Below are 26,678 nucleotides of genomic sequence, written 5' to 3' on the forward strand. Positions count from 1 at the left end.
TTGGAGTTGAAACCCCTCCTGGATTATTGTATCCCTTTTCGACCATATCTCCACATTTCTTATGTTGACATTGTGCCTCATGAACATGAAGTAAGCCAATTTAGACAGGATTGCAGGTACTGTTGGGTCAGGTGTGGGTGCCCTCTACTGGCACAATGTGGTATAACACCGGCCAAGTGGAACCAAGGAGTGAATGAAACCGCAACTTTGTGACATGAATGTTGATCGTTTATGTTGGCCATTCACTGGTTTCAGCCAATCGGATCTTTTGCTTTGCTCTGTCTTGAGGGTTTCTCATCTGCATAGCAGCACCTGATTGGTTGTTGCCATATCCAGGGTGTAGAACAAACACTTAAACGTCACTGGCTCATAGAACCAAGAGAAATAATGTAAGGGGGTAACGGTGACAGATGTGTTTAGCGAAGTGAGAGTATTTTATGAATATATATAGTTTTATAGGAGTCTATTATTTGTGGAGGAATATTATATGCTTCGCACAAACAGTGCTGTACCAACAAGTTGTCTTTCACAGCTAGAGAGAATAAAGCCTAATTTCTTGGCTTTGCATATCGACAAGAATATATAGGCCTATCTGCCATTATCACATTGCCTGGGACAATGTCTATGACATAAAGCCGTAACACGCTGAAAGCTTTTAAGGATGTTATGTGATCTCAACAGATGAATCGGATAGCAAGCAGGACGCTTACCTGGAGATTCTTCTATATTTAATAAATAGATATTTTCTTCATAGGATGTTTCGGATAAGTGTCGGGGATCAATACTAAATTTATATATATTATATAGTCAAATGCGAGAAGATTGGGACTTTTTGTTGACATATTTTGTTTTAATATTTAATTTAAAGAGTTCATTATGTCATTAATAACATTGAGAAGTATAAATGCGATTTCGAAAGATCCATGACATTAACCTCAAGTCATTTACCACCGAGAAAGGCGGCATGTGTAGTAGTGTTTTCATAGCGAATGAACGGTCGTTAATACATGACGTCATTGAGACTGAAGGACTATGATTTTAACACTCTGTGATGATGATGATGCACGTAGTCGTCTCAGCTTGCCTCATCTGCTGACCTTCTCTCCAAGATGAAAGATTGATTGGGTTGTGTGTAGTGTGTGTGTGTGTGTGTGCGCGCGCGCGCTCGTGTGTGTGTGCTTGCCTTGTACAGAGAGCAAGGCCAGCAAAGAAGTCAACTGAGGCAGTGACGGAATGATGGACAGTAGTGTTGTGACAGAGAGCAAATATGTATACCAATAAAAACACATAATCAAAGCTGTGTCTTCCCATATCTTCTATGATGGACTTAACAGAGACGCGGTGTGATGAGATGACTGCTGCTATAGAAGTGCAGTGTGTGGAGCTACATTTACAGTGACAGACTGGAATGCACTTAACCACAACACTCAAGGCACAGCCTCTCAAATGAGTACATGCATTAAAGCATTTGGATTAATGCGGCTGCTACAGCCTAAGCACAGCAGAGATCAGATGCTAATGCTAGCTCGTAGATTAGCAGTCATATATTATTATCAACACATGCTCTAATCTGCAGGACCACTAACCCATTACATCACCCTCTCTGTAGGCTATGGCAAACCTCAATGTTCTATATGGGCATGAAGAACAGGATTATGAAGTTGGATATGAGAGCATACCTATAAATAGACAGCAACCCACTGCTCTATGTATATGTTTGATGTTTGTGTCTGTTTCATAAGATCACAAATATGACTCACAGAGAGAGAGAGAGCCATGGAAATCAACGGTCGCCCAGCAGGTAGTCCATCCCCACCACTTCCATGTCTTCTGATGATGACACAGGGGAAACAGCATTCTGATGGAAAAATGACATACAATGTGTTGAAGACATCTGTAACCTTAATAATCTGACCATTCGAGGATCAACTTTACTTGCACTTGACATCTTACATGGACTTTGTTTTACATCGTCATTTACATGGACATTAACCCATAGACAACCCCCCATCCTCCAGCCGTGCATCAACAGCATCAGCTGTACTGCACCTGTCTGTCATACATCATGACCACAAAGTTTTCCAAGATCTTCAGGTCGGCCTGAAGAAGCGTGATGATTCCATGATTGGATGTTGGAAACCCTCATTAGTGTTTTGCTTGCACCTGTGTATATCCTGCCTTTTCGACACAAAATGGCCCCCGTGAAAAGGGTCTATTATGACATCATGAACATTATGACATCATACGATTATGACATCATAAAATGACATAACATGTAAAATTAGACATGACATAACTGATGACATCACTCACTGATGACATCACACTTCTCGAGTGACATCACAATCGCTCAAGTGACTGATATCACAATTGCTCGAGTACATCACAATTGCTCGCGTTTCTTACTGCAGAGCTGTTTGAGAAGCATCGTTTATTTATTTAGTCGTAGCTTGTGTGTATTCAATAGTAACCAAAGGATCGCTCCTCGTGCAAATAAAATGTAAATTTTCTCTATCATTTCTGAAAAAAGTTTTGCTAAAATAATGTTTATGCATATTTTTCACATTACTTTAAAAAGATATGCCGAGTAAATGGCAGAATGAGATATAAAAAAGGATTTATGATGTTTGATTTGGAATCTTCCATAGTTAAAAACCTGTCACCAGAATCACCAAAATCGGCCTGGACAGCAATGAAAATGTCCGAAATGGCAACCATTTTTTAATTTACGTGGAAGAAATCTGGCTTCTCTGTGGTCATAAATGTATGGTTTGATAGCCAGATCATTCCTATTGGACAATAACACAAAGTTGCTCAAAATAGTATTTCTGGGCTGATTTTTGCATGGCTAATAGCTTTTTATCAAAGGAACAATCCCCAAGGAGTATTTGTGCAAATGTTGGTGCTTCTTTCCAGATGTGAAGAATGTGTCTTTAATCTGCTCCACTATGAGGAATGACTGCACACAGTGCACAGTATCTTCTCCAAAGAGCACCTGTATGTCTGTCTTCCTGTGGGACGTCCTGTGATGCTGTCACACCATGGCAGCAGCAGTGACAGGCTGCTTCACACGTTCCCTGCAGTAGAGTGACACAGTGGTATGAAGACACAGAGGGGCTGAGACATCCTTTAGTCACCCCATGTTACTGTGTGGCCGACAAGATACAACTGACCTCTCATCCCCTTCGGCAACAGGTCAGCCCTCTCGCAGCCTTCTCGCCACAACAAAACGTTGCCATTGTACGTTTCTGCAGTTCACAGGGTATGTAGAATACAATGTTACAATGTTACATTACCAATACAAAGTTACAATACCAATGTTACAATACCAATGCAAAGTTACAGTTACAATGTTACAATACCAATACAAAGTTAGAATACCAATGTTACAATACTGTACCAATACAAAGTTACAATACCAATGTTACAATGTTACAATACCAAGTTAAGTCTACATTTCATCCGTTAGTCAACGTATTTGTGATTGAAGCCTAACCCAAACCATAATTTATTATATTGGATTTGCATACAAGGTCCAATACCAATTTGAAATTGTCCACATTGCTAATGGGAAGTTGTAAATTGGTGCCTCTTGTTTTTTCCCCAGGTTGTTACTGTATCACCGTGTAATCAATCACACAAGCTATTCTAAGTGCTTCTCCCAAAGGGCTTTCTGGAGCTATTGCATCTCAAATGAGCAACCTCCTGTATATTGGGACATGTTCAAAGTAATGCTTTAATGGAACACATTGCTGACAGCCATTCTGCAAAACCTGTGCAATCCAGTGTCAATGATCTAGCAATGACATCTATTTATTATTAGTAAATGCTCAGTGGGGTCTAATACTGATCACACATCGTATCTGGAGATAACATCACAATCAAAACCCCGCTTCTTGAGGCAGAAAATGTATGACAGAAAAAAAAGAGCAGAGGGAATATGAACATTTTCTCTGCGGTGATTCCATTGATGTGAATCATTGGCACGCATCAATGTGAAGATCTACCATGATAGTCGGTCGCATTTGCTTATATAACCACTCTTAATGTTCTGTTCCGAACATCATCAGCGGATATGGACATAAAAGATATGAGAGAGGATGTATATGAAGACCCCCCGGAGGCATCGGATCACACGCATGGGGGCTAAGTAACGAGGAGGAAATGGGATCGGCCATCAGGGTCGCGTCGGGCTCGGACCCCCCCCCCCCCGTTCCCGTCTCAATCCGTAGCTGCTCAGCTGCTCCTGTCATCCATATTTGCAGCCTCAGTGGACAATCTCCTCAGCCGCCGGCCGGCCCTCTCAGCGCTCAACAACAACACACAGATCAAGTGCGTTATTTCTGCTATTGTGGCCGCGCGCCGGAGATCTAGGTCACGCAGGCGCCCGCCGCTCTGCTTTCTTTCTGACGCCACGTAAACTCATGTCAACATCCTCCCTCCCGCACAACCTGACCTTGACCTTCCCAGGTGATTTTCCACGGAGCGTGCGTGCGTGTGCGTGTGCGTGTGTCTGTGAGAGAGTGTGTGCGCGAAGCGAACATGTGTGTGGATGATGCGAGCGTGCGTCCCTGCTGTGTGTCTGTGTGCGCGGGGTACGAGTGTGTTGTTTGCAGGTAGCGTATAGGTATGATTTTGATGAGGTGTTTTGTGAAAAAGAATCAGCCATTGTCTATACTTAGGGTTTGCCTGCAGCTATGTGGGCATGAGAGAGAGAGAGAGAGATATAGAGAGAAAGAGAGAGAGACAGAGAGGCGATAGAGAGCACAGGAGTGGATGTGGGAGGCTGAGCAGAGTGAGAGAGGCAGAGGGAGCTGATGACAGAGAGGGGAGTAGGGTGGGAGAGAGGGCGGTGAGGGGGGGGACTGTGACGCACGCTGATCGGCTCTGCCGGCGTGCCGATTGGCTGCGGCCGCCGCCAGTCAGAGGGGCTGGGAGGCAGGCGCTGGCTAGGAGAGCAGATTATGAAGCAGGGGCTCAACCAGCGGCAGTCTCCTCTCATTGTCTCAATGGCTGCACACGCGTTCCTCCTCTGCTCCCTCGCCTTGCTGTCCGCTCTCAGCCGGCCCGCGCTCGGCTTCTCCGACGAGGAGTCGCTGCCGGGACTTACCTACGACGAAGTGCCTGAAATCCTGGACAGAAGGTAAAAAAAAAGCTAAAAAAATCCCACCCTCTCTTTTATGGCTGTGAACAGAGGAGTGGTGTAGTGTAGGGGAGGAGGAGGGGGAGGGGAGGGGTAAGAGGAAGATGCGTGCAGGGATGCAGGGATGCTGCTGATGTGTTCTCTCTCAGGGTCTTTCTGTCTCTCTCTCTCCTCCCTTCCTTTGTCCCCGTCTCACCTTGGGGATGAATCGCAAGTGGCGAGGCGGGACACAGGCGGTGTTGTCAGGAAGAGCTGTGCTGCTGCGAAGGCTGTGTTTTGTCCCAGTGTTGGGGAGAGAGAGAGACCGCATCAGACGCTGCCCATCGATCACGGAGGGGGGCTGTTGTCTCTGTACAGTGATAGTGTGGGTCTGGCAGCACGGAGCTAAATACGGCCGAGGGGGCAGTGGCGGGCCTGAGGGGGAGAGAGAGAGGTACAGAGAGCTGGAGAGAGAAAGGAGAGAAGAGAAGAGGGGGGGGGGGAGCAGGCGGGCAGAGGGGAGGTAAACATGGATGGGACAGGGAGGAGGAGAGGAAAGGAGAGGAGGAGAGGATGCATCAGGGATCGTCTGTTGGGGTCTGTTTACTGATGCAGTCATAGAGAGAGAGGGAGGGAGAGAGAGAGACAGAGGGAGAGAGAATGGAGAAGGGAATTCTACCCGGGCCCCATGTCTGCATAATGCACATGCAGGCCTGCAGGTCAAATCTGGATGAAATAGTCGGTGGCCAAAGCCATGAGGCGCACACAGCAGCAGTGTCACCGTCACAGGGGAGGGGAGACAGACGTGCAGCCAGGGCCTTTGTCAACCACCGAGTCCCCGTCTGTCTACAGAGAAAGTGAGGCAAAGACCCAGGATGTTGTGCCAAAACCCACAAAAGGCTGATGAAACAATACCACACACACAAACCCCCCCCGCACACATCCTGGCATTTTTCAGTGGCAGTGGATATCGACGTGAGAAACCTCGAATCAAACAATTTGGCTCATTTCTATTGTGTGTGAGATGGATGAGGAGACACGCTGCGCCCCGTGTAAGATTGCTGATTGCACTTCAAACGCACACGGCTACACTGTGGATCTTTGGGAGATACTGAGAATGAAAGATTACAGTTGTCGAGCTTTATTCGATAAGTGATCTTATCACACTGTGTGTGCACGTCTGCACGTCTGTGCACCAATACTTATTATTACTTGTGTTTTCCAATTTGCCATCATCTTTATACAAACTCTCACGGGAGCGGTTTGATTCCAGCCCTAGACGGATCCCTATCTGAACTTTTCATAACAGGCACTCTGGCGGGGGAAATACTGAAATCGGTGTCTTCTGGGGTTTTTGACTTGAAACGTCGCCGGCCCATTCCCTGGATTAAACTTTATTATACATAACTCTCCACGTTAACAGTTCCCGGTTTCCCCCCGGTCACAGCTCTCCTCTCAGCTCTCACACACTCCAAGATGCGGTTATATATACATCATTACCACCACGCCTTTCATTTCAGTCGCCTTGTAGCGTACATAATGTCAGCTGTGAACACAAAGGGAAAGAAAGCACCGTGCCATGTAGCATGAGAAGGAAGCCTCTAGTGGAGGATGTCACAAGTGTCGATAGACTCACTGTGCATGGAGATAATGAGGAGAACATGTATTCACACTTCACAGTGTGGTACGATAACAAATATAAATTTGGACTTTTACAGGGCCAGCCAGAAACCATACAACATAATCCAAAACACTAACCTGATAGGGCTACTACAGCTGATATGATCCAAATACCTTCTAGGAAATTGTTAAAAATGGCCTCCAAAAATATTGACATCTTTATAGGACTAATGGCAAACTACCTGTTTGCAAAAATGGACTACGGATCAAAAGATCAATTATTAATTTCAGAAACTTACTCATTCTGATATAATGAATGTAGCAACTTGTACAGTATTTGCTTAAAACAAACCCAACATAATAGATTTCTAGGGGAAATGGATTATGATCCAATTACTACAGATTAGGAGACAAAAGAGCACGTTGTCATTTTAGAAGTGACCTATTCACTCGTGACCTACTCGCTCATCTTGACCTCGATATGACATCGACAGTGAAGGCACAGAAAAGGAATGAGAGGGGAGATGATCTGTAGAAGTAGCCCCAAGTTGTTTTGAAATGGGAAAAGTGTTGTAACCTGTTGTAAGCTATTGTATTGCAAGACGCCGAGGAGAAGACAAAAATAAAATGGATGCCCTATATACGGCTGGTCACAAATGTCGTAATGTGTAGCGTGAACTTCGAGAGGAAACGCTTAAAAGGCATTGTCTAAAACTAGGCTAAAGAACGTAATCATACTTCAGGACTTAATGCAAGTTATTTTAACACCATGATGTAGACTCATAAAACAACGGTTTAAATAAGAAGTAAATGAGAAAAATACTAAAGTGACCCATTTACAAAACAGATGAAGGGTATAATAATCATTATTTTTTTTAGATATGCAAGTCCCACATTTAAATTTTGATAAAAAAAATTATTCATTTTATTCTTCATATACTCATGAGGGTCTGTGTATATAGGTAACACGCCCTTATAAATGTCTCAAAGTTTCATACAGTCAACTGCAGAACAGCAAATGACCACTGATTATTTAGAGAAACCAATGAGGAGACAGCCTATTTATTATCAATTGTAGGCTTCAGACACAAATGTCTAGGGTGGAGACTCTGGAGAGGATGTGACAATAGGCACACCTTTTTTGGGGTGTTACCAAACTCATGCCAACTCGTGTGTTTCTTGTCGTCAGTGATGCCACTCTTGTCTATGTGAGCAATTGTGATGTCTCCAGTGACTTCGAGCAATTGTGATGTCATCAGTGATGTCAACATGTCCTGATGTTTGTGTTAAACAATGTTAAACTCTGACAAACTGACTCAAATATAGGCACAGATGAAGTGTCAAACGAATGGATTTTCAGTGGAAGTTTGATCCCTGAACCCTTTCAAAGAAAGATTACAGGGTCAAAGATCAATTAGAGATGTGATTTAGAGATGCAAGTCATAATTTAATATCATTATTAGGACTTGTGCACAGTTTGTGCACAATTTTTGAATTTTAGAGTTTCTGAAACCAAAAACACCAATTTCATGGCAAACCATCAGTGAATGTATGGCGACCAGTGTTGGGGGTAACTCATTACAAAAGTAACATATTACATGTAATATATTACTTTTAGCAGTAACTCAGTAATATAACTTATTACTTATAGGATTTCAGTAATATTATACCAGTTACTTTGTCAAGTAACTCAAGTTACAAATTGAGTTTTGTTTTTTTAATCAAAGCACATATTTAAAAAAAGATACAATCATTTCAAAGTGTGTGTTTTTATGCAAATAACCACTATAGATGACAATAACAAAGGAAAAGAATAACATTTAGAATTCTGGACGGTTTACACTGACTTCATGGTGGTTGAAATTATTTTTCGGGATGGTCCCGGTGCGGCGATGTCATTCTGCTACTGTTGTTGTTTTGGTAAATGTAATGCAAAAGTGGGGTAAGAAGAAACGAGTTACTCTACACAGACAATAATATTGTAAAGTAACTTATTACTTTCAAATGCAAGTAACTAGTAATATGTAGTATATTACATTTTGAAAGTAACTTGCCCAACACTGATGGCGACAGTACATACATAATGCAAACTTGTTTCCTTTTGAACTCCTAATCATATTCCTGAACATTCCTGACATGAGTTGCGCTGTTGGCAGCAGCTCAGACACTAAAGGGCATCATAGATGCCATGATCCCAGAGGCAGAGGAAGATATAGACCACTCCGGCACTTGACCTCAGGTCAAATCTGAGACCGTAAACACAGCCACACTAAAATGGCAGCAAGCTCTGAGGAGTATCTGAGCAATCTCCTAATGCTGAGCCATTTTCAACCAATGAAATGCATTATATATATACAGATCCTTTTCAAAAAATTAGAATATCACGGATTGTCAAGCAAAGACGATTCAAAAATTTGGCGGAGATTCAGAGGGAGTGTACTGAGGCTGGAGTCAGTCATAACTGAGAAGTAACTGCTGATTTTCTTCACACTATTCTAATTTCTTGAAATACTATTTTGGGGGTTTTCTGGAGCTGTACGTAGGCCAAGATTTAAATGAGAAATTAATAATAAAATGAAACAAATAAAGGCTAGAAATATTTCACTTTGTGTGTAATGAATATAATCTATGAAAGTTTCACTTTTTGAATGGAATTATTAGAAAAAACAAACTTTTCCATGATATTCAAATTTTTTGGAAAGGATCTGTATACTGTATATATATTTAGTTTACAGCTCAGAAAATGTTTTAGTGTGCAACTCTTTAATCTGTTCTAATAAATCTATTAATAGGCCAGCACCTGCCCAGTGTGGGATTGAGACTTTGGGGGAAACTACCGAGCCTGTAATTTACCAAACTACTGACAACTTCACAATAAATGTTGAAGTTAGATTACGTTGTGCCAAAGTGTTGTTTACTTTACTAACACTACTTTGAAAAAGTAGTTCAACCTCCTCCAGTACATTGTGAAATATTATCATAGCTGGGTTTGGAATTTCATGTAGCAATAATACAAGGAAATATGACTACAAGAACACGTCACTATGGAGTCAGATATATTGATATGCACAGTGGCCCAGGCTCCAGGCCTGGACCCCAAACTATAATGGCTTAACGTTCATATTAACCATTATATTTTCTGGTAACGATTTATTTTCAGGGTCTGCAATTTCCCAATAATTTCCTAGAAAGGACATTTTAATTTCTTAGTATGTTTCCTGGAAAGAACAATAACATTATGTAGGGAAAATAGAGAAAGAGTTCAATGTTAGTTTGTACCTGTAAATTAGTAATTTCCAAGACAGAATCATGACGTTATGGTATTGAAATATTCAGTAGAGTAGTTGTGTGCAGTGCACATCCAACCTGTTTTTAGGCCAGGTAACAGTGACGTAAATGTGACGGTAGAAGAGAATGGGTATCTGCACACTGGAATACAGCCCAGGTCCCAATAGTTTATTGACTACAGAAAGCAATGTTTCAATCCAAAAGGCATTATATAGAATAGTGTAATGAAATATTCAAATATTATATAGTTATATGAATAATGACTTGGGTTACCAAATTGACTACTGCCTATTATTTGTCTATATATATATATATATATATATATATATATATATATATATATATATATATATATATATATATATTTTTTTTTGCAGTTCATTCCAGGAAACTTTTAGAAATTTAAATTTTATTGACTCCACCAGACGGCTTACATTTTCTAGAAACTAGACCCAGAAAATAAAGCGTTGCCACTTTTTGCTGTATTCTTGCAACATTCTGAATGACAGATGTACACTCAACAAAACTCTGAGACTAGCAAACTAGCTATTGCTCCCCGTTTGCTATAAGTTATGCTGTGTTCTTTGTCATTGATGTAAACTGCTGCTGTAACACCAGAATCCATCCTGGCTCATGCAGTAGTAGTGGTTCAGCCCCTGGCAGCAGAGGCAGAGAGAAGCCTTGTTTACAAGTTAGGTGAGCAGCAGGCACCACACCTTCTCTCTGCTCAGCAGCACAGCACAGGCAGAGATGCCGGGGAAGGGGGGGTACTCAGGTATCCACCTGCTAGGTCTGTGAATCTTCACTGGCCTCACGATTACGATAGTAATCGATAATTACGATTCATCTGTCAACGATTCGATTTGATTCCACGATGCATCACGATGCATCTCGATACAGCTCATAGTATTGCAGCTCCAAGTATCAAATCCTCAATTTTCTGTATTAGTACTGCACTTGGCTACTTTTTCATCAATTAATACAAGCAGTCAGATAAATATCAAGTCCCTTTTTTACTTAGGAAGTGCTTTAAAATCTGAATGTCAACAGAAGTTTAAACATAAACGATTTAACGATTCATCTGTCAACGATTCGATCCGATTCACACGTCTGCATCGTGATGCATCGATTATACGATTCATTTTGACACTCCTACCACCTACTGTATGTGCACTTGATGTATGACAGTGAAAATACTCAGTGAAAATGTAATGATCACGATGATCAACAAAAGGACAGTGATTCCACACTCACTCGCTCAAGCCAATGACTTATCTAATCGTTTACACTTTTGTCACGCAGAAAATCATTTGGAGTCGGAGGCACTTTTTGGAAGCCCCCGCACATTTGAAGTGTGTATATGCAGAGAGAGAGAGAGCGAGGTGAGCCAAGGAGTGGCTCTGGCATGGCTTTGATTATATAAAGGGCCTCTTCAGCACCCAGGCACCGTGTGACAGACTGAGCCAATGACGGGCCGCAGCAGTCCTGGGCTGCTGACCTCGCGAAACTGGCACAGGAACAAACGGCTGGGACTTTAGTTAGCACTCATATACTCTCTCTCTCTCTCTCTCGCCCGGCACACACACGTACATGCACGTGCACACGCACACACACACACACGCACGCACACGCACACGCACACACACACACACACACGCACACACACACACACACACACACACACACACACACACGCAAACACACACACACCTCCGGCCGCTTTCAGCCAGCTGAGGCCTGGGTGGGTGCAGTCGAAGGATGCGTATTCACTTGTGTTTGGGGGGGGGGGGATATGCAGCTGTTAGTTTAGAATAACAAGAACATGGTTGTTATTCACCTCTGTGGTTGTGCAGTGTTTACTTGCATTTATAAATATGCAAATCTGATATGAAGTTTAGATTAGATACAGATTTTTATTTTTGCGTTATTATAATCCGGTTTCATGTTTGGCATATGGGCTGAATGGCTGCAGGTGCCCTCTGTCAGAGCTTTGCTCAAGCTCTTTCACACACAAGTGCACTTACTCAACACACACCTGCAATGTGCAAGTGCACTTACTCAACACACACCTGCAATGTGCACTTACTCAACACACACCTGCAATGTGCAAGTGCACTTACTCAACACACACCTGCAATGTGCACTTACTCAACACACACCTGCAATGTGATGCACTTACTCAACACACACCTGCAATGTGGTGCACTTACTCAACACACACCTGCAATGTGATGCACTTACTCAACACACACCTGCAATGTGCAAGTGCACTTACTCAACACACACCTGCAATGTGCACTTACTCAACACACACCTGCAATGTGATGCACTTACTCAACACACACCTGCAATGTGCACTTACTCAACACACACCTGCAATGTGATGCACTTACTCAACACACACCTGCAATGTGCAAGTGCACTTACTCAACACACACCTGCAATGTGCAAGTGCACTTACTCAACACACACCTGCAATGTGCACTTACTCAACACACACCTGCAATGTGATGCACTTACTCAACACACACCTGCAATGTGCAAGTGCACTTACTCAACACACACCTGCAATGTGATGCACTTACTCAACACACACCTGCAATGTGATGCACTTACTCAACACACACCTGCAATGTGATGCACTTACTCAACACACACCTGCAATGTGGTGCACTTACTCAACACACACCTGCAATGTGATGCACTTACTCAACACACACCTGCAATGTGATGCACTTACTCAACACACAACTGCAATGTGGTGCACTTACTCAACACATACCTGCAATGTGGTGCACTTACTCAACACACACCTGCAATGTGGTGCACTTACTCAACACACACCTGCAATGTGATGCACTTACTCAACACACACCTGCAATGTGATGCACTTACTCAACACACACCTGCAATGTGATGCACTTACTCAACACACACCTGCAATGTGATGCACTTACTCAACACACACCTGCAATGTGGTGCACTTACTCAACACACACCTGCAATGTGATGCACTTACTCAACACACACCTGCAATGTGGTGCACTTACTCAACACACACCTGCAATGTGGTGCATTTACTCAACACACATCTGCAATGTGGTGCACTTACTCAACACAAACCTGCAATGTGATGCACTTACTCAACACACACCTGCAATGTGATGCACTTACTCAACACACACCTGCAATGTGATGCACTTACTCAACACACACCTGCAATGTGATGCACTTACTCAACACACACCTGCAATGTGATGCACTTACTCAACACACACCTGCAATGTGGTGCACTTACTCAACACACACCTGCAATGTGGTGCACTTACTCAACACACACCTGCAATGTGATGCATTTACTCAACACACATCTGCAATGTGGTGCACTTACTCAACACACACCTGCAATGTGATGCACTTACTCAACACACACCTGCAATGTGATGCATTTACTCAACACACATCTGCAATGTGGTGCATTTACTCAACACACATCTGCAATGTGGTGCATTTACTCAACACACACCTGCAATGTGGTGCACTTACTCAACACACACCTGCAATGTGGTGCACTTACTCAACACACACCTGCAATCTGCAAATACAGCCAAATTACTGGACTCATATACACTGTCCTACTGTCCTGTCTGCATGGTCTCTCTACATGCATTATAGGGATGGATATAATATGCCTGCAACATGCTCTTTAAATTAATTTAATAAATACATTTAAATTATGCATTCATGTCCACATAGATACAAGGTACAAACGATATAAACACTATTAATGCAGTCAGACATTAGGAGTCAGTCACTTACAAAAGTGCCTAATTGGCAAACAAACAGGATGATAGCGGTAGTGAATGTAAAGACAACATACAGTAACCACTTCATGGATATAAAAAAACAATGCCTTCTCCATATCGAGCGGCTAGCAGATACTGAACAATACCTTGCTAACTGCTTGGCCCTTCTCTTGGGGAGACCACACACACACACACACAGGTGCACACAGGCGCACACACACACACACACACACACACACACACACGCACACACACACACACACACACGCACACACACACACAGATAGGGAGGGAGAACGAACCCCATGGGGAGCCACTAATTTAGACTACCTGCATGCTGACATCCAGGTAGTCTGTACAGTAGGTTGAACACTTCCTGTAATGAGCCAGCAAACTCTACTGAATGACGTCAAGGCACCTACATAGTGTAGCACAACACCTCTGTACTGACATCATTATCTCTTTAATTGGGCTGCTGCCCCGCATTGAGGTGACTGAAGCTTCCTTCAAATCCAATTGATTTACTATAAGAGGAGCCAGCAGATGACTCTATAGCAGTGTGTGATAGGTGACCTGGCTGAGCCAATGTCAAAGCCAAGGCCTGAGCCACTGACGTTGAATGAGTGAAGCCTTGATGGAGCCTGAAGCAACAATCCCACTCTTGCCCTGACAGTACACTATTGTATATACTGCACTGTCAGGCTATAATACTGTAGAATAGAATACACTACAGTATATATACTGTACTGTATATAGAATATATACTGTAGTACAGCAGCTTTGAATTTGATCATGTGTGGATTCGGGATTTCATAATTGTTTGGTGAAGAGGCTTTATTTCCCCTCTGGCTTTAGCATTCAGATGACATCATGAAATATTTTTAAAAGCATTTTTTTTTTTTAAACAGACAGAAAAGTCTGGTGGGTTGTTGGTCACTTCGAAAAGATGGTTGTCCCAAGTCGCTTTTCCATATGAAGTGTTGGCAACATCTGGAAACAGAAAATAGTCTCTTTACTCTATGAATCTACTAGCAGCCACATGCTAGCTTGCTACCAACAAAGACAAAAAGAGTCGCGTCCTATATCCAATTTAAGATGAGCTCATCATCAGCCAACCTTGAGGCAGCCATTCATTTATCACCACTGGAATAAAACGGGATTAGAAATATGTGGCCAAAGGTCAAAGGTCAAAATAACCAGGGAGAGTCTACAGTAGGCTATGCCTTAATCTGTGAGGTCAATTCAGATCTATCAATTAGCGCTGCAACTGTCCAGAATGAGGGCTGTGACATCATGGCTTAATCTCTTTATCTTATTCTGGGCCTGCGTCTCTCCATTATTCAGGCTCCCATGGACCTGCTGTGCTTGTCCTTCTACTTACCGATAATCCTAATCCGTCTGGCTCTGGCACTAAACTAGACAATATGGCACAGGTGGCAACTGTACCAGACTGGTAGACAACTGCTCCAGGCTGCTGCATTGATATATCTGGCAAACCTACCCTAAACTGTAGCTTCTGTTGGTACCAGAGACTGTGTGTTGGCTAACTGCCGCGGGCCGTGGCCGGCTCACCTCGTTCTGACCTGTAATTGTAGCGGCAATCCCCTCGGACCGATCACTGTGATTTTGAAAATGCCAGAATGAGCTGGTGAGATCCATCATTTCCCCCAAGTTTAATCCAAATCTGATCAGCTGTGTCGGAGATATTGCGCGTTACACACGGACGAATGGGCAGGTGATGGCCACGGCCCTCGTTACACATGGACCAATGAGCAGGTGATAGCTAATTAGCTATGGCCCTTGGGTTCAATCAGTATCAATTTGAAAATGCCACAGTAGAGTGGCAAACTGCAAATGAAGGGAGCCATAGCCACCCCCAACCAATATAAGAATATGAGAAAAACAGTCCTTAAAGAAGGATGTTATTTGCTCGCCACCAGGCTAACAGTAAAGGAACTGTCTTAAGCCTGATGATATTGCTAGCTAGTGAGGCTATAGAGAGGTAATATAGCTCACCTGAAAGCCTTTAGTTACTGGACATGTGTATGCTGTTTCTCGACACTCTTTAGCTTAACACGTCAGCAGAAGGAGTTGTTCCCCACAACTAAATTGACCTACTATGACACTTATCTTGGTCACTAACACGATCAAAACTATGTGTAAACAGTTTTCTACTAGGTCTCACACCGTCGCATAACACTGCTAGCCTGTTATAGCCTACTGGCTTTAGTGTGTTTAAACTTAGTACCGGTATTCACTGTCCTCGTGTGCCCACCGCCCGGGTGGGGTCGTCAAAAGGGCCTTTCTGTGTGGAGTTTGCATGTTCTCCCCGTGCCCCCTGGGGGTTTCCTTCATATAGGAACCCCCCTCACCAAAAACATGCAATATCCTGGTCGCTGAAGTGGTGCCTCCTCTGGTCGTTCGGGGCGCCTGTTCGGAGGGAGGGGAACTCGTTGGAATATAGCGTGATCCTCCCACGTGCTATATGTCCTACCGGTGAAGGTAGGACCCTGTCAGGTGAAAAGAAGCGTCTGGCTAACTGCCCATGTCTCGGAGGAAGCATGGAGCCAGTTTCGGCTCTCTCCAGATCGGCAGAGGGTGGAGCAGCAACCAGGATAAATAAATTAAAATTTGCACTAATGGGGGATAAAAATGGGCTAAAAAAAACTGAGTATTCAGGTCACCTTTGTTCTATCCTCTGCCACTTCTCAAAAGGCCTTTTTACTAGCAGATTCAGCAGATTAGTCTATTGCTCAATTATAGGCTAGAAAGGTGAAAATCACAGCTATAGTCAGACTAGCTCTTGCTGATAACCACTGCTCCAGGTGAACTGTTAGATCAGTAAGTTGTTGGAAGTAGAACTTTATGACCAAAACTGAGAAATTAATAGACTGGACCAGGGGCGTTTCTACGGGCGGGCCCGGGTAGGCACAGGCCCGCCCACTTCTTGCCCTGGCCCAGCAAAAAAATTGGTTGTTTTCTAGAGGCAAACTTGCTGCTTGCCTTGCTAGCTAATGGTTTTGTAGCTTAAAAACGCAGGGCACATCATCTCCAGAGTCTAATGCATGATGACTTCATGACATCCAGAAATTTTGCGCGCGAGGCGTGCAAAATTCCTAGATGTTATGGATTGTCTGTGCCCCACCAATTTTATCCAGGCCCACCCATAATTTAATTTCTTCCTACGCCACTGGACTGGACTAAGGATTGGTGACACATGACACACGAGGCTGACATGACTGGTCATGCTTCATCACTGTTAGTTGCCACGCCCATATTCCCACAGGTCTAGTGGCTTCGCACGACCCTCTTTAAGCCCATTATAACGGGCTCTTGTGTAGAGATTAGAAAGCCAACCCAGATCACCACAAGGACAGGCAGACCACTGACCAAGCAACGGCCCGACCCATTCACAACAAGGCAAACCGGGCAGGTCGGCTCCGCTCAGTAAGCCTATATTGCTGACGTCTTACGTCTTTTGTTTAGACCGTTAAAAGGATCGTGTCGGGATTAGTCTCAAATAGTCTGCGCAAAGCTTGGGCTCGTTATCCTGAGAAGGATGGTTTGTCCTTCTACCTTTGTGCACTATGTAGGTCACACACGCATCGCAGAGTGGTCATTTAGTATTATGTGTTACACCTCATTTTATTTCTTTGATAAACAGGAATCATATTTACTATACATTGGATTTATTATTTTATCGTGTAGTTTGTCATATCAGAATAATTCATCATAGGTCAAGTGTGGATATTATTGGATGGGAGAGAAGAGGCTGAATACATATTAGACACCCAGCAATCCTCTCTGTATTTGTCCTGATTTGTAAACTGTCTTTAGTATTGAGAGTTTGTAATGAGTGGTGTGCACTGAGTGTGCACAGTGTGCAGTGCAGAGCTTAATGTCTTCCCCCTGTGTGTTCGCTCCTCCTCTGCGTCAGTATAGTGAACTTTCACCTTCAGGGGAAACATGAAATAAGCAAGCTATATCTTTCAGGGATACTCAACTTGCTTTGCCTGGAGGGCCACTTTCGTAAAATTATAGGAGGCCAGGGGCCAGGTAATAAACACACATTAATATAGATTTTTCTGCAGCGGATTGTAGGTTTTTGGTGGTGTCAGCCGGAATTTAGTCTGACAACTTTGTGCACACACAGATAGTTAGTTGTTTAAGTTAGTTAGGTTAAGTTAGTTAAGTACATATGGGTGGTGAGCAGACAGTGGTATGACAATTTAGCTGGAGTTCAGTCAAACTTTATTTCACGTTAGGGCCGCAAGTTGAGTATCAGTCCTACACTATGGAGCAGATCTGTTCAAAAATCCCCTTTGCATCTTGTGACGACATGTCCTTATCATTGTGTCTCATGTCTTCTCCACAGCAGAAAGAACCCCAAACAAGCAACAAGAGTCAGATCAAGTAAGTCACACATTTGCTGTGAGGCAAGAAGGCCTGATTCAATCAAACCTGCCATGCTCATTTTGATAGCGATGCGTTGGTTGGATACATCTCATTCTTAAAGGGATACTCCACTTTTTCGGGAGTTTAGCTAATTTGCCACAAACCCCCCCCCCCCCTCCCCCCACATAACCAAGATACACCATGCCTTACTGGCACTGTCCGCGCAGTTTACAGTGAGCTACAGTCGTGAAGTTAGTTAGTATCGCCATAGAATGGAGGGTAATGGTACAGCTGTTAAAAATCTGCCAAAACACACATCTCATGGCGCCAAAATACATGTTGTGCTTCGGGTACTCACCACACGATGAAATATGAATCCAAAATGCACATAATCGGTCTTTTTTGGAAGGAAAAGAGGTAGCCGACACTACTTTCCAAACATGGCCGCCGACCTCTTTTCCTTCCAAAAAGACAGATAATGTGCATTTTGGATTAACATTTCATCGTGTGGTGAGTACCCGAAGCACAACATGTATTTTGGCGCCGTGAGATGTGTGTTTTGGCAGATTTTTAACAGCTGTACCATTACCCTCCATTCTATGGCGATACTAACTAACTTCACGACTGTAGCTCACTGTAAACTGTGCCGGAAAGGCATGGTGTATCTTGGTTATGTGGGGGGGGGGGGGGGGGGGGGGGTGAAGTGGCAAATGAGCTAAACTCCCGAAAAAGTGGAGTATCCCTTTAATGCTGGAGATGTCTGCACTGCTTTGTTGTAGTGTATCATAGTAGTGGGTTGTGAGCTGTGACGTGTCTGTGAGATCCATACGCCTCCGGAGGAATTCTAATGTGGGGTTTGGCTAAATTTAGTCCTTTCCACAAAAAAAGGCAGAACAATTGATAAAGAGACAATCCAACTGTAAGAGTCTTGAGAATCATAGGTAGCTGTGACAACTAGATGACGTCACTGTGTAAACAAACACTGAACAGTAGTAGCGTAACTGAGAGAGATAAACTGGTGATGGATGAGTCATTGTGATGACGCAAAAAAAAAAAAAATTGAAATAGAGAAGATCCTGAACATTATCGTGTGTGCAGGATCGGTCTGTGCCTGTGTGTGTGTGTGTGTGTGTGTGTGTGTGTGTGTGTGTGCCTGTGTGTATGTGTGTGTGGTGTGTGGTGTGTGTGTGTGTGTGTGTGTGTGTGTGTGTTTGAAACTGGCTTAAGTTGTATGATAATGATGCAATCTGCAATGCAGCACTGCAATATGTTTAATATGTGTAATATGTTTAATATGTGTAGCGGTATCAGCTGTCACGGTGCAGTAATGTGTGTGTATGTGTTTTCAGGTCAAGATGGTGGGGTGGGCTTAGAAAGTGAAGAGATTCTTTTGACGCCTGAAGATGAAAACCCCCTCAGGAGAATACTGCAGGTAGTGTCTCTCTCTCTACAACCCCCCCCCCCCCCCTCTCTCTCTCTCTCTCCCCCCATATCTCTCCCCATCAACCCGCTATCTCTTATTCTGTTTCCGTGCACAGAGGGGGAGTGAGGGAGAGGGAGAGGGAGAGAGAGAGAAGAGAGAGAGAGAGAGAGAGAGAGAGGCAGGGAGGCAGGGACACACATGCACACAGGCAAAACACAGCATGCAAATCCAGCCGTACTGCATGACCTTGGAGTTGGGCATATTGTAGGGCTCACACTCACCAGAGGTAAAACTTTTTTGCCACCCACTCACATAGAGACAGTACGCATGTCTGGGAACGCCCACAAAATGTTAAACAGCTGGCGCGTGAGTGGGGTAAAAACCGCCCATATATCTCATGGGCTGACTCACCAAAAGACGGTGCTGCGGCTCTAAACTCCATGTTTGGGGGTTCTAGAGCAGAACACAAGACGTCTGCTCAGATCTGCGGTGGTTAAATCCCAGATCGTGTCTGCCTGGGCTGGGCTATCAGCTAAATTCTAACTTTGCTGAATGGATAGAACAGGGGTTTTTACCCCACCCTGACCACGCCCCCAGCCAGGCTGAGCCAGCTAAACCAGCGTCTATGACGAGACGTGGCCTCAACCACTCCTGACAAGTAATTTAAAACATTGTGCTCTCAGCTCTTGTATCTAGATATGGTTACAACTGTTTCATATCTACTATCTGATTCTTTGCAATAACTATCCCTAAAAAAATTATACATTTTAAACTTTTTAAAATATTATTTTCAAAATGTGTGATGTCAGTTAGGCTACCCTACAGCAGCTCTCCAATTATTAATCAAAAGATTTCTCAGACTCATAGCCCGTAGTGTGCTGTACCTATACGCAGCCTGTCACTTCATCATAGTCAAGTCTACACTCACCAAGCACTTTATAAAGTACCACAGGGATGACGTATTTTTGTAGGCTTAACCAGAAATTGCTGCCATTTTGGTTCATCAGGGGAAAAGCCTATGGGGTTTTAGAATGGGGATTTCACTTAAATGCATAAAATGAGGTCTGTGGTGAACAAAAGTTTAAGGGAACGCGAATTTCGGTTGAGCAGGATAATCTTCACAAACGTTGCGTAAAGAAACGCATTTACGTTCCAAAAGTCATACAAGTTATTCACGTTTGTGAAGATTATCCTGCTGAACCCGTATTCGCGTTCCCATAAACCTTTGTTAACCACAAACCTTATTTTATGCATTCAAGTGAAATCCCCATTGTAAAACCCCATTCACTTTTCCTCTTACGAACCCGGAAGTATACTTCCGGACTCATTCCTGCGGCTCTCTATTAGGAAAATGTGTACTGCTTCCTCATGCAAAATACAGTCAGCCAATGATGTGGCAGCGAGCAGTGCATACGATCATGCAGGTCACAGGTCACAGGTCACAGGTCAGCAGCTTCAGTTCATGTTCACGTCAAACATCAGAATGGGGGAAAAATGTGATCTCTGTGACTTTGACCGTGGCATGGTTGTTGGTGCCAGACGGGCTGCTTTGAGTACTGTGTTTCTGAAACCGCTGATCTCCTGGGATCTTCATGCACAACAGTCTCTAGAGTCTTCACAGAATAGTGTGAAAAACAACAGATCCTGTACAGGACCACGGCACTCACAAAGCGACACCTCGCTTTCCCAGACTGACTGACTGACTGACTGCCTCTTTATGACCACGGCTCTGTTAGTGGGCGTTGTCAGGCCCGTATCAAGGGTTTCGAAATTGGGGAGGTCCGGACATGGCAAGGGGAGGGGTAAATTTGAGTCCCCCCCCCCCTTTTTAGCCATAATCATTTTAAATAAATAAAAAATGATTTTTTTTACCTTTTTTAGCCATATTTAGAGAAATATCTCATTCTAAATCAACATTAGGATACTGTTGTGATGTAATTATTCAGTATTTTCTCCTTTTCTCACTCATTCAGAGCAAAGAGGGAGATATATAGCATGATGATAATGCTCTATATCTCCCTATTTGCTCTGAATACACCAGTTAACATGACACAGACTTAACATGATAGAAATATTATCAGCAAACTTAATGACTAGACTAATTATTCTGATCTGAATGGCATATATCAAGAAACATTGACTCCTCTCTTTGCTGTATAGTGGGAGGTGCATTTTTGAGTAGGCTATTAAAATAGCATGTCAAGTTCACATTTCTTTATTGCCAGATTAAACAATTCGTATTGGTTGTTGGTTGGTTCAACACAACGTGCATTTTTTTGGAAAAAATCTTTTTTTTCCCTCTGAAATTCTTACCGAGGTCCGGACCTCGGTAACCTCATAGCTAGATACGGGCCAGTGAGCATCAGTTCTGCAGATGGAAAGGTCTTGTTGATGAGAGAGGTCGGAGGAGAATGGCCTGACTGGTTGGAGCTGACAGAAAGGCTTCAGTAACTCAAATAACCATTACAAGTGTGGTGAGCAGAAAAGCATCTCAGAATGTCCATGTTCCTAATAAAGTGCTCGGTGAGTGTACAGCAGGGGTGCCCAAATTCTTTCCCATGAAGGGCCAAAACTCAATCTGGGTGGAGGGCCGAGGGCCAAAAATAAATGTTGTGGAATTACATTAAAATGTATTGTGTTTTATAGAAAATTAACATTCTAAATCTAAAATAACATTTCAATATAGAGCGAAGCTCTTAGGGGGGCCCCCCATCCCCAAAAAAAAATGTTTTTAAGGCCGGCGGCGATTTTTTTTCTTTCCTTTTTTGCATGTTTATTTAGTGGAATATCTCATTTTAAACACACCAATGTTATTGTCTATTGATTGAATTGCTCTCACACTCAGGCCTGGCCTGGCATGCAAAAAAAAAGGGGGGGGGGGGGGAGTTTTTTTTTTTTTTTTTTTTTGCATTTTTTCCCCCAAATCCGTGGCGGGCCAAAACAAACAGAGCGCGGGCCAAACTTGGCCCGCGGGCCCCAAATTGGGCACCACTGGTGTACAGCATCTTGTGTAATAGAGAGCCAAAGCCTTGCCCACTTCCGGGTTAGACATACGCACCAAGATATTTCATCTGCAATTTACTTTCCCATAGACATTTTGTAAAATGCTTATGAAAATAGTTTGAATTAGTCAAACCAAACGATTCAGCTATATTTAGAAACAGGAGAGACCATAGAACATTTCACTCGGACCAAAACATAAAAAAAAATAAAAAAAATAGCGGATTAAAAAAAATATATATATATTTTAAGTTTTGGTCTGAGTGAAATGTTCTATATGGTCTCTCTAAATATTCTAAATATAGCTGAATCATACGAAACTAAACCTTACGTTTTCAGTTTGATGACAAACTGCGACTTTCTTGACATGCAAAGTTATCTTTTAAATTGACAAAATGTACACGTGTGCCTCATGGCACAATTCAAACGGCATAAAGAAAAAGTACCGTCTCTCGCCGTTCACCACCATTCATGTTTTTTTTAAGACCTTGGTACGCATGCTGAAGCAGGAAGTGACGTCGACTTTGGCCCTCTATACTGTGCTGGATTAGCCCAAAATGCTCTTCCATGAGGTTTCCATGAAGTTTGGCCTCTGAGTAAGAAGCTGATGATCGCCCTCTAGAGGACAATAAAAGAATGCAACACTTATGGGTTGCCATGTTTTGCTGTACTTAATGTTTCTTTATTTCTCTTGTGTGTGTGAAATCCTTTCTCTCCGTCTTGTCTGCAGCCATTTAACTGGCACCAGCAGTCGGGGATGCCTCCTAGCAAGAGGAAGCTCCTCCAGTCCCTGATGGGGCCTTATGGCCCTTTGAGTGTGTCCTACAACGGGAAGACCTGCATTCTGTTCAAGGCCAAGCGCCTGGCCATCCGCTACAGGAACCACACCTTCATCGACCTGACGGAGAGGGTCTTCAGCCCCAACTCCCCTGTGGACACTAAGGGCTCCATCTGCACCAAGGAGAAAGCTACGTAAGTCTAACCAAAAATGTGGACAGTCATCCAAGACAGTTGAAAGTACAATAGCCCTTAACCCCGATACTACTGTATACTGGAAGGAGGAGTTGTTCCAGTAGCATTAACAATAGACCCTTCTCACAGGGGCCATTTTGTGTCAAAAAGGCAGGGTAAACAAAACAAGCAAAACACTAATGAGGGTTTCCAACTTCCATGATTGGAATTTGGAAACCCTCATTAGTGTTTTGCTTGCACCTGTGTTTATTCTGCCCCCCGTGAAAAGGGTCTATAGTGAGGGAGTAGTGAGTATCCTGTAGTGGAGTCAGTCATTTGACCATAGGTTAAAAATGCGAGTAAGTTGAAGAGCATGGGAGTAACTTGAGGACTATGACCTCCAGGTGGTGATCATTATGATGCAAATAACCACAACTATAAACAAAAAAACAAGTATACTTCAGGGAAGCATTCATTTGCACTTTTTACCCTTAAACAACACGATCCTCTATTATGTAGGCTATACACATCTATATCATAAAGATTAATGTCATTGTCAACCAAAAAAGCTGTCTTAACCCATTGATACCCGATGCAGCATTTGCGTGTATATCCATTTGTGTGTGTATCCCTTTAAGACCTGCTGCATCAGGTATCAATGGTTAACTTAACTATTCCACAAAGAAAAAGGTGGGTCGACTGGTTTTGAATACCTCTGTCTTTGTTGTTACCACAGGCTTTCGTTAAGGTTTGGCGACGTGGAGGACTTGCGAGGACTAGTCATCAGGTAATAAAAGCCACTCGCTTACCACCCGGCATGCATCTCAACCTCAAGCAAGAAGCGCCAATGTGTGGACTGTGCGTGTAACTGCAGCTTCTCTCCCCCTGCCAGGCTCCAGATGTCCAACACCTTCTATGAGGCGGCCGGTCAGAACTGGTTCACACTGGACAGTGTTCACATCCACTACAACTGGACCCAGGAGGCCACGTTCAACGCCAGCGAGGTCTACGCCCCCGCCACCTCCTCCTACCATTGCCAGCACGTCAGCAGCCTGCACAAATACGACACCCTGCTCGTGCCCACCTCCCACACCGACACGTCCGCTAACTGGCACATCACCTTCACTGACTTCCAGGTACGCTATAGAGACAGTCCGCATGTCTGGGAACGCCCACAAAATGGGGGTTGGCGAGTGGGGTAGAAAACCGCCGATATATCTCACGGGCTGACTCACCAAAAGACGGTGCTGCGGCTCTAAACTACATGTTTGGGGGTTCTAGAGCAGAACACAAGACGTCTGCTCAGATGTGCGTTTACTGCGGTGGTTTAATTCCCCAATCGTGTCTGCCTGGGCTGGGCTATCAGCTAAATTCTAACTTTGCTGAATGGATAGAACGGGGGAATTTACCCCACCCTGACCACGCCCCCAACCAGGCTGAGCCAGCTAAACCAGCGTCTATGACGAGACGTGGCCTCAACCTATAGTAGGACCCGGGGCCATGGCTGTATAAACACTGTTTTATTGTGGTCTCGTACACGTGTGTGTACAGTCATTTGCTTTGTTGTTTTGCCTGTTTGTCTGTCTGACAGTCGGTCGGTCTGTTTACCGTCTGTCTGTCAGTCTGTCTGTATACTGTTTGTTTAGCCATCTGCTAGCTCTTATCAGGATTTTAACCGGGAAATCTCTCCAATCTCTCTCGGTAGAGCCATTGCACGCTCTGTTGGTTTGACCCTTGGTGTAGTAGTGTGGTGGTATTCCATAATATGTGGCAGCAGTGAGTACAAGATGGTGGATACATGCTTTTAATTGCAAAAAAGTGGATTTTATACAAACGTGTGGGTCTAAAAAGGCTGTCATCGTTCGAAAACCGTCTTCACTTCAGTGACCAATGAATGTAATGTCTAGAGATGGGCAGTGGTGGCCCAACGGTTAGAGAAGCGAGCTTGTGAGCGGACGGTTGTCGCTTCAATCCCCGGGACCGGCAGGATAAATCTGGGTGGGGAAAGTGAAAAGGCAGCGCTTGCCCCTCCCTCATTACCACCACTGAGGTGCCCTTGAGCAAGGCCCTTAACCCCAACTGCTCCAGTGGAGCTGCATAGTGGCCAACAGATCAGACTGTGGTTGTACTAGTCAGCTTCCAGGCATCGATGTGTGTGTGTGTTTGAATGTGAACAGGGCACTCCCCCTGTATGTATGAATAAAGGTTAAATAAAATAAAGATGGTGGTATAGGCAGAGAAAAAAGCTCTATGGGAAGATCAACAGAAAGTGCAAGGGCTGTACCGAGAGAGATCGGAGAGATTTCCCCGTTTCGAGTCCTGATAAGAGCCATCTGCTAGACTGTCCCAACATGTCCATCTGCCCAGTGTCTCTCAGTCCGGTAAGCCCAGTAAAGAGCCAGTTGTCCTCTTTTAGTTCGGCCTAATCTCCTCTCTCCTGCTCTCTCTCCGCTCTTCCAGATCCAGGCCTTCAACGTGCAGTCGGACAAGTTTGCGTCGGCCAGCGACTGCGCCACCTTCCTGACCCCGGCCATCCTGATGGGCCTGGTGACCTCTCTGATCCTGCTCCTGGTCTTGGCCTACGCCCTGCACATGGTGGTCCACCTCAAGCACATCGACCGCTACGAAGAGCACAAAGCCACCGTCTACTTCCCCCGCAGTCCAGAGGCGGAGCTGCCAGACAAGAACAGCCTGTGAGGGGAAGAGGAGGAGGAGGACCACGGGGGGAGAGAGGGGGGGGCGAAAGAAAGATGGCGGCATAAGAGGCAGAGAGGGGGAGTGCAAGTGAATAAAAGAGGAAAAAAGTATCCTTCGCTTATATTTGTTCAACAAAACAACACTTTTGCCTGTTTATATGAAAACCTCTTAAATGTTAAACTACTTTAAGTAAATGAAGACTGTGGTTGGATACTTTTTCTTCTCTCCTCATTGACCTGCATCTTGGCATCCATTTTTTTTTTTAAATAAGGCTATTGGATGTTCTAGCCAGCTCCCACAGAGACGGTTCACGATGGTCCTAATGTTGAAGGTCACGGACAATCCCGGGGGCGCTGAAGGGCATCACCACATTCAG

At 43.9% G+C, this 26,678-nt stretch overlaps 1 protein-coding gene across 1 annotated transcript; it reads left to right on the forward strand.

Moving 5' to 3' along the window:
- Window positions 1-4,964: 4,964 nt before the first annotated feature.
- On the forward strand, window positions 4,965-26,302 carry atp6ap1lb (ATPase H+ transporting accessory protein 1 like b; the record flags this gene model as incomplete). Its single annotated transcript, XM_083641264.1, has 7 exons — window positions 4,965-5,143; window positions 18,212-18,249; window positions 19,581-19,663; window positions 23,385-23,626; window positions 24,342-24,392; window positions 24,498-24,741; window positions 26,066-26,302. 7 exons carry the CDS (start codon window positions 4,965-4,967, stop codon window positions 26,300-26,302), a joined length of 1,074 nt encoding a protein of 357 aa, XP_083497390.1.
- Between the last annotated feature and the right edge of the window lie 376 nt (window positions 26,303-26,678).

The sequence above is a fragment of the Poromitra crassiceps genome, assembly GCF_964638095.1.
Source record: "Poromitra crassiceps genome assembly, chromosome: 8".
NCBI classification, from domain to species: domain Eukaryota; kingdom Metazoa; phylum Chordata; class Actinopteri; order Beryciformes; family Melamphaidae; genus Poromitra; species Poromitra crassiceps.